At 34.3% G+C, this 9,868-nt stretch overlaps 1 protein-coding gene across 1 annotated transcript; it reads left to right on the top strand.

The window, feature by feature from the left end:
• Window positions 1-233: 233 nt before the first annotated feature.
• Window positions 234-9,634, top strand: LOC150098491 (uncharacterized). The gene is made up of 2 exons (XM_090405686.1): window positions 234-378; window positions 8,318-9,634. The coding sequence occupies exon 2, from the start codon at window positions 8,472-8,474 to the stop codon at window positions 9,579-9,581; it is 1,110 nt and encodes a 369-aa protein (XP_090261812.1). The 5' UTR covers window positions 234-378; window positions 8,318-8,471; the 3' UTR covers window positions 9,582-9,634.
• Window positions 9,635-9,868: the final 234 nt, after the last annotated feature.

Here is a 9,868-nt window from a genome sequence, read left to right as displayed (position 1 = left end):
ATATCAGAAAAATATTTTTGAAAAACTAGAAAAATTTTTGTATGACATGTGATATAATACCAGTTACAGTAAGTCAAATAGGTGAGAGGGCGCTATGAATGAAAATTATCTGTATTACAAGTCTATAGTCGTTGCAAAAAGATATGTATTACTATTGTGTTAGAAGCTTTGGTTGTATTCGGTGTTGTTTTCTGTATTTCTTTTTGAGATTATTTTTATTCAATGTTGTTTCGCTCCATATGTGGAAATTCTTTAATCAGGATGCTGTTCGTGTTCGGTTGATAGCAGCTCTGAGTATGTGTGTGATAAATTCTCTATAATCTTCTCTATAATTGTTGACTTCATTGGTTTGCACTAGTTCTTGCTAAGTTACAAAAGGTAAGGTTAAGTACAGTTATAGTTTCTTAATCTGTATGTAAGGTATTTTGTCTAGTGTCAAACGTATAGCTTGTGAATGCCGCTTGTCTGTGTGTGTGTGTGTGTGTGTTGGGGGGGGGGTTAAAAAGGCTGCGTTAAAAAGCTCATAATCGTTGAGAATATTGAAATGTGTAGGTGTAAGAAATATAGGATAACAAAAAGCTGGTTTGTCTAGTTTGAAGTTACATCCTGTATGGTGATAGCTTTGTTTTTATTTATCTATTCCACGCGAAGGAATGTATAGAGTGCGTAAAACAGCCCGCCTGCGATAGGAAATGGGTATTGATTAAGAGACTGATCCTGGCGTGTGTGTGTCCCATTTAAGGAATGGAAGTGTGGCATCATCGCTGGCTCAATAGCCCTGTATGGGCTCTGGCCTTTTTAACTTTTTGCTTACTTTACCATATGAAAATCAGTTTCTTATAGAACTACACCTGGTTACTTTATTTTAAAAGACCACTATTGGAAAAAAACTAATAAAATCGAAGCCTTTGCATGTAACTGATTAAAATGTGGTAACTTTGTGATAATTGGCCTTTTACCAGAAAAAAAGACTCCATATAAGATGATGATGTTTGTAAATACAGCTGAAACATCTTAAGGTTGAGTGCAGAGTCTTTATTTTGTCTGCAAATTGCAGACACTGTTCTTATGGCTAGTTTTTGTGTTCTGCAGGATGGGGGGGGGGGGAATTTTAGGAGGAAATAACCATGCCACTTTTGTATGAAACTGTGATAGTGAAAGGTTAAGTTATGGTGCTGTCCTGTTATCCCCATCCAAGATGCTGGCTATTAAGGATCTCCCTCTATTTCTCTTTATAGTTTTCAGGCCCAGCCACTCCGTGATATTTTTAAACCTGAAGACTTTCATGCCTCACAGTATGACCCATATATGATAGTTTTCTCTTTTGTGTGTTCTTTATTAGTTACAGTTTAGTACCCATCATTTCAAAAACTTAATTTTTCTCTTTTTCTGGATCCATCAGATCTTCAATGCTCTTCTGTACATCTACATCTTAAATGCATCAAACCTATTTGTTTATTGTCCATGTTTCTGCTTCATAGAGAAAAGTAAACCAAATAAGGCATAATCTTTAATTTAATCATTCTCTAGTATTTTTACTTATCACTGTCAGTGTCAGTATATTCTTCTTTCTGTTAAAGGGTGATTTACAATTTCTATTCTTCTCCTAATCTCTTTTTTTTTTGCATTTTCTATCCTCTGTAATTATGTCCTAAATAAATGTAACATTTGACTTGTTCTATAATTTAGTTCTTTTAACTTTGGGATAAAGTTTTCCCTGCTTACATTGCAGCTTTTTTTTTTTTTTTTTTGAAATTAATAAGGTTATATTTTTTTTTACTCTGTATTTATTTGCTCTGTTAACTTTTTCAGCATTCATCTGCACAACAAAGGTTATTTATTTCTCCTACTTTTTATTCCCTCCAGTTCTTCAATGCTTTAAAAATTTCTTCACTGTAAGCACACATCCCTGCCCCATCTTTTGGTATTGGAAAGTTTTTTTTACAGTTCATTGCTGATCTTTATATGTGCTGTTTGGTTCCAATATATATAGAATAAGTGTCTTATGTCATTCCTGTCAATTTATTAATGTTTTTATTAATTTCTTATGATGAACACTGCCAAATGCTTATAATCTATAAAACAAAAATAAACATCTTTCTGCATTTTCAGGTTTCTTTCTTATATCATTCTAATATTGAATATATCCTCTCTCTCGTTTCTCATAAATCCACTGACATCCCTTATTTCATTTGCTGTTTTTGATTTTATTCTTTCCAATGTAATTTGTAACAGTAATTTTATTGTATGGCTCATTAGGCTTACTGGTCTGTAATCTTTATGTTCAACTGCCTCAGTCTTTTTCAGGATATTTATAAAGATAGAATTCCTGAGTTCATTAGTAACATATCCATTTTTGTGTGTGTGTGTATATATATATATATATATATATATATGTGTGTGTGTGTATTTAGCATTTCTGTATGAATATCATCTTGACCTGGTGAATTTCCTGTCTTCATTTTCTCTGTAGCTGTCAATATTTCTTCTTTTAGTATTGGAGGACTATCTTGAAGATTGTTAAACTCTAGTATTATTTCTCTCTTTCCTCCCCCTCCTGATTTCTGAAAAGATCTGAAATGGTGTTAGCTGTTCTTATTAATATTAGACTCCACGGAGTGAAGGTACTCCTTAGAGAGCGATACCATGATATCTATCAAAGAGTAATGTTACTATTATTATCAACCTAATTCTGGATCTTAACTCTCACCACCCCTCTCCCATTTTAACCATAACTGAGCATACAGATTTCTATAATTTATTGCTTCAGTCTTGTAACAAAATGGTGTATGAAGTGAAAAAATTTTAATCTTTTTCTGCTCTTTTTTTACTTGGCCTGTTGCCAGATAAACAGATGTGCCAAGGCTGTCATTACCGTATGATGTGATTTTTCATTGATTCCTACTCCTTCATCAACGTTAAATTTAGTTAATTTTCCACATACCTCTTTCTCACTTATCTGTCTCTTCCATTTCCTTTATACTCAAGCTACTCGTAATGTAACTCTACTGAGGATAAAATATCCTAATGAATTGCTTGTTGAATACTTCAGCTATTATCTTTTTCAGTCCTGCAAATTTATTTTCTTCCACTATCTTATCTCTTATAATCATTGTTTTTAATACTTATGACATATATCAGAGGACTCTAAATAAGGATTTTTCTTGACCTTAGCTAGTCTTTACTCATCTGTACACTTTTGCTATCCTTACGAAGAGAGTCCTTCCTTTCTGATCTGCTTTTTATACTCCTGATGCAACCAATTATCCTTCATTTTCTGCTACCTCCAGAATATGATATAGTGACAGAAGTAGAAGGGTGTAGCATTTTTCAGCAGGATAGGAAGGGCAAATGAGGTTGCTTATGATAAGTGATGAGTTGTATCCTCTCAGAATGGAAGATTTGAATAACAATGACACTAATGCTTAAAAAGAAGTTATGGAATATAAGTAGAAGAGTGGAGAGCAGATGCATTAAGAATATAAGACTCGAGCCAGGAGAATGACTAGTATGGTAAGGAAGGCATATGGCATGAGGTGGGCAGCTCATGATATTTAGTTGAGTGTTGCTCTAAGCCAAGGAGTATAAAGGGTGACGAGCAGAAGATGATCAGGCAGTTGAGCTTGGTGAGTGCAAAAAGAATGATTGCTATGGAAGATTTTAACTACAACAGTGTAAATTGGAAGAAGAAACTGTATGTATGTGGGCTGTTCAATAAGTAATCAGACTAATTTTACTGTGGCAAAACCACTCATCACAATATTAATTTCTGTGGAATAAAGAAATGTTGCTGTATGTATTAACAAAAGAGGTTGATAGATGGCATATACGGGATGATGTGCCAGAGTGTCACGTGACTAAATGCAAGTGCTCATCGGCGCCTACGAGGTGTGACCAGTCTTCGAAATAGAAGCGTCCTTGGAACAGCGTTATGCGATTAAATTTTGTGTGTGTTTGCAAAAATCGGCATCGGACACTCTTAACATGATACACGAAGCTTTCCATGATGAAGTAATGTCGAGGGCAAGTGTTTTTCGCTGGCATAAAACTTTTAAGGAAGGAAGGCAAAATGTGGAATATCTTGAACGTGAGGGAAGACCTTCAATGTCCATCACAGAGACAATAATCAACACAGCAGCGATTATCATCTAGCACGTCAAAAAGAAGCGTCCATTGCTGAAGAATGGCTTCTTATTGCACCACAATAATGCAAGGCCACATATTGGAGAGCAGGAGAATGACTAGTATGGTAAGGAAGGAAAAACTGGAATATCAGAAGAGATTGGCTCTGATATCCAAAGAAAATCCTAAGGAATTCTTACATTATGTGGCTAGTAGGAGGAATGATGGTGGAAGAATGATGTTGCATAAAAGTGGAAGTGTAGTAACTGATGCAAAGGATATAGTGGAGTTGTTCGATGAACACTCTATTGGGATATTTCATTCTAGAAAGTAGGTTTTATTACTAGAGGGATGGTGCAAGTTCGAGGTTTAGAAGTGCAAGAAGAGTGTGTTTCAAATGTTGAGTACTCTAGATGTCAATAAGGCAATGGGACGATGGAATTTTGCCATGGGTTTTGAGAGAATGCACTAAAGAACTGTCAGCTCCATTGACCTGGCTTTTCAATAAGAGAGTGGCCACAGGAAAGGTGCCCAAGGAGTGGAAGGAGGGTAAGTTAGTGTCATTGTATAAGGGCAGTAGTGGATTGGAAGTGTCAGACTATAGACCGGTTTATATGTCATCAGTAGATGTTAAGATTTTGGAGAAATTAGTGTGGGATCATTAGCATTGGGTAGATGAGGGTAATGTTATCTGTGTGAATCAGCATGGATTTGTTTGTTAAAGACTTATCTTGTTTTAGTTATCTGGTTGCCTTTTATAATAAAGTGACAAGAATGGTTGATGAGGGAAAGGCATATTCTACCATTTTTTTTTTGGATTTTACAAAAGCATTTGATAAGCTGATATTTAAATTGCACCACATGGATTTGGATGTCAGCTTAGTGAATTGGATTGGGAATTGGCTGTCTGATAGGTATCAGAGAGTTGTGTATGAGGGAGCTGTATCAAGGAAGTAGAAGATTACAAGTGAGGTCCCACAGGGCTCAGTACTGGGACCTGTATTGTTTAATCTTTATATCAATGACATTGTCAGTGGATTGCAAGGGGAATATTCAGTTGTTTGCAGATGATGTGCAATTGGAAAGGGTTATTGGTAATAGTGCAGATGTGGTATCCCTTCAAGAGGATTTGAATAAAATGGACAGATGGGCAAATGAATGAGAATGTCAGTTTAATTCAGCTAAATGTAGTCTGAAAGTTTGGGATATGTCAATGGGAAGCTGCATACTCTGTTGAAGGAAGTGGGAGAGGTAATGACTGATAGAAACTGAAATTCAGAGTACAAAGGTGGTGAAGGTAACCCAGAGGATTGCTGCATTACTGCAAAGGACACTTACCAGCAGAGATTAGAGTTGTCTCCATTGTACAAAGCAGCTCAGACCACATCTGGACAATTCACTAGCCTGACAACCAAATCCATGTGGTGCAACTTAAATATTAGCTTATTGTATGGCAGATTATCAAATGCCTTTGTAAAATCCAAAAAAAATGACAGAATATGCTTTTCCCTCATCAACCATTCTTGTTACTTTATTATAAAATGCAATCAGATAACTAAAACAAGATCAGTCTTTAACAAATCCATGCTGACTCACACAGATAACATTATCCTCATATGCCCAATGCTGTAAATGATCCCTTCAAATCTTGGGGATAAATTAACCTTGGAAAGAGTGCAGAGGCAGATATCAAAAATGATATCAGGACTGTATAGTGCTAGTTATGAAGATAGACTGAGGGAATGTGGATTTCAAAGTCTGGTAGATAGAAGAAAGAGAGATATGATTGAGACATTTAAACTGTTGAGAGGAAGTTACAGGGTTGACTGGCGAGTTCCTATGTTTATTGGAACAAGGGGAACGAACAAATACAAAGGGCCTTCCCATGAAGTTATGAAGGAAAGCTGCAAGCAAGAGGGTGAAGAGTGGTTTCTTTACATGAAGGTGGTTGAATCATGGAATGTGTTGCCTGATAGAGTGGTGAGAGCATGAATGGAAATGTGTTCAAGGAGTGGTATAATAGACTTTGCATTTCTTGGGTAAGCCTCCCACGATGACTCTTGTGACTCCATGGTGGTCCTTAATCATTATAATAATAGTAATAACTTTTCATATGACATTTCATCTGAGTAAATAAAGCAGTTATCGAAAATAAAGTATCAGCTCATAATTACCTCTTTCTTTTACTAGGCCATCATGTTTAGAAATATTACTAAGCAATTGCAATTTTTAATAATTTTTCTGAGTTAGAATTTTGATATCTGGTTTCCAATAAATTCATAAAACACCAAGATGTTAGCAGTTGAAGGAAGTGGAGGGGTGAGCTGATTACAAGCAAATTGCAATCATTGATTTTTTTTCTAATCTCAGCCATTGAAATTCTGTGCAAAATGTTTTTAATGTAACAAATGTATATAAATTCTCTACAACCACTACATTATTGTATTGTGAAGTACTTGACATATTTAAAGTAGCACTAGTAATTTTTTATCCATTTATCTGATATGTGATTGATTATCAAAGGCAAAGTCTAGTTACTTGAGAAGTAAATTAGAGAATATTCTGTTTGTCTGACAATAACTGTAAGACAAGGAGAATACTGTGGAGTTTCTAGATGTGATTATTATTTAATGTTCATGCTGCATTATGTGGCATGCCTTATGTTGCACTAGTACAGCACAAAATGCATCCCACCATATAATATTAATAATATTTTAATTATAATAGTATTTGTAACAAAAAGGCTGAGTTGATGATTATAGAACCTATCCTACAATGTAGTGCATTCAAAAGAAGGAATGTTTCTAAAGGTTTTTTTCACTTGAAGTTAACTGGTTTCATATGGATGTAGCAGAAATTTTCTCTCCTCGAAATTCAGAATTTTGCTCTTGCAAAAATCAAATTGGTTGGAAAACATGAAGTAAATAAACAAAAACTATGTTTAGGGTAATGTAGAATGGAATTGTTGGTATTGTGCAATGTAGAGTAGTCCCATGATTAGTCATGGAATTCCTTTTGAAGTGTCATGTAATTTGACGTATATTTATTAGCTAGTGGGACAGAATGTTTAATCAGCTCCCACTAATGCTTAGTTTTAAACATAATCTATATTAGAATGAAGTGCAGTATATGTGTACTTATTGTTTATCTGCATAATTTAGATTATTCCTTATTTTTTATTTTAATTTATTATTTACAGTAGTCTCCTCTTATCTGTGGGATATGTTCCAAGACACCCTGTGGATAGTACTGAACCCTATATATATATATATATATATATATACACTATGTTTTTTCCTATACATGCATACCTATGATAAAGTTTAATTTATTAATTTATAAATTAGGCACAGTAAGAGATTAACAACTATAATTAATAATAAAATAGAACAGCTATCACAACATACCGTAATAAAAGTTACCTGAATGTGAATGAAATCTTGCAGGTGTATTTATCTATTATTTTATGAAGTTGGAGAACTTTTATCTTTTTCACTTAAAAGGAAGCACTTTACGGTTTCTCTTTGGCATATCTGAATTGCCAGCATCACTACTTTTGCACTTTGGGGCCATTATTAAGTAAATTAAGGGTTACTTGAACACAAGCGCTGTGATACTGCAGCAGTCAATCTGATAACTGTGAACTACTCAAAATGGCTCTCAATTCCTGATTTCTCAAAGGCTGCAAGGTGTGTAGCTTTCTCCTCCTTTGCAGAGAGTTGCCCTGATGTTGGACTACCTCTGGAATCAGCTGAATTGTTTATTACTAAAAGAAAGAGCCACACTGCTTCATTTCAGCAATGTAGAATTATATAGGCAAAGCGGATATTAGATCCAACATTATTTCAAAGCCGAATGTTTGTAGAAACTATGAAAGTTTCATAAGTTGACCTGAGAGTTTATGAGAATACAATCCTCGGCATCTCTGAATTGCCTTAGCTACTTAAGTGGTGCAAGGTAAGGCAACTCAGGTACTGATCACTGTAAGCTCTCAGGTCAACTTAAAATCTTTCATAGTTTCTACAAACATTCAGCATTGAAAGAATGCTGGATCTAATATCCACTTTGCCAATATAATTATAAATTGTTTATTTCTGGAATTTACCATTTAATATTTTCAGACTGGGACTGACTGCAGATAAGGGGAGACTATGGTATTTTATTTTGTGTTTATTTATATATTTATTTTTTTCAGATGTGACAAGGAAGAGAAAGTATTATCCTAATCATTAACGAAGGAAATGAAATGAATAGATGCAGATTTCCAAAATAAAATATATGTATGCTATGATGAAGTTATATTTCCAAGTTTGAATAAGAGTGATTTATTCCAAACCACATGTATAAAAATGTTCACTGATGGAACCAGTCAGAAAAATATTTTCCAAGAAGAAAACATACACAGACAAAGAGCAGAATTACTGGAAAATTCAATGGCAGATGTTACGAATAAGCAGGATGCCACTGCTAACAAAAACATTGAGGAAAATATAGGAAATATTGCTCCAGATGAATATGTTATAATAAATGGCAAAACTCCAATCACGAAAGATTTGAAATGTGAAACATGTGGCAAACAATTTGCATATTCTGGCAATCTCAAAAGACATTCATTAGTTCATACTCAGGATAGACCTTTCTCTTGTGCAATATGCTCCAAAACATTTTCACAGTCAAGTAATCTAAAAACACATTTACTAGTTCACACTCAAGAGAAGTCATTCTCTTGTGATACATGTGGCAAGGAATTTGCAAGAGCAGGTCATCTGAAAACACATATGTTAGTTCATACCAAAGAAAAATGTTTTGCATGTGAAATATGTGGTAAGACATTTTCAAGATCAGGTGGTTTAAAAACACATTTATTAGTTCATACTCAAGAAAGACCCTTTGCTTGTGAAATTTGTGGAAAAACATTTCAAAGATCATTCAGTTTAAATACCCATATATTAGTTCATACACAAGAGAAATCTTTTTCTTGTGAGACATGTGGCAGGGCATTTTCACGATCTGATCACCTAAAAGCACATTTATTAGTACATACTCAGGAGAAGTCCTATACATGTGAGACATGTGGCAAAGCATTTGCAAGATTATTTAGTTTGAATACTCACATACTGGTTCATACTCGGGAGAAATGCTTCACTTGTGAGATATGTGGGAAGGCATTTGCACGTTCAAGCCATTTAAAAACACATTTATTTGTTCATAATGAGGAGAAATTGTTTCCTTGTGAAATGTGTCACAAAGCTTTTTCAACACCAAGCAATCTGAAAAGACATTTATTAGTTCATTCTCAGGAAAAATCTTTTAGTTGTGAGACATATGCTGCTCCTTTTTCAAGTCCGGTAAATCTCAAAGAAATTAATTATATTCCAGCAGAATCCTATTATGGAGAGACTCTTCCTTCGTTGACTCAACCATGTAACCATATGCACCCTTTGAGCAATGGGGAGTGATTTTATGGATGCCTTCAGTGCTAGTAAAGAAATTTTCTGATTTTATAAAATATGGAATTGTAGTGAGAATCTATTTCTTACTACAAATGGTTATTGGAAATGGTGATAGGTATTTTGTATTTAAGGAAAGAAACTTTTTTATCACTGAATATTATTTAAAAACATTAATATTCATGGCTATTTATATATAAATATGTTTACATATGCCTGTTACATGGCTATTCACAATCGAAGAGTAAATCATGTATAATAAATCTCCAAAATGCTCTAGATAGGAATTTTGGTTG

Source organism: Typopeltis vanoorti, chromosome 15, assembly GCF_054136105.1.
Source record: "Typopeltis vanoorti isolate ZY-2024b chromosome 15, IOZ_Tvanoo_1.0, whole genome shotgun sequence".
Classification (NCBI taxonomy): domain Eukaryota; kingdom Metazoa; phylum Arthropoda; class Arachnida; order Uropygi; family Thelyphonidae; genus Typopeltis; species Typopeltis vanoorti.
The sequence above is the reverse complement of the archived record's forward strand: the minus strand, read 5'-3'. Positions and strand labels throughout refer to the sequence as shown.

What these genes read in the sequence shown, in the direction of transcription:
- LOC150098491 (XM_090405686.1), top strand. Translation starts at nt 8,472, where the DNA reads ATGTTCACTGATGGAACCAGTCAGAAAAATATTTTCCAAGAAGAAAAC.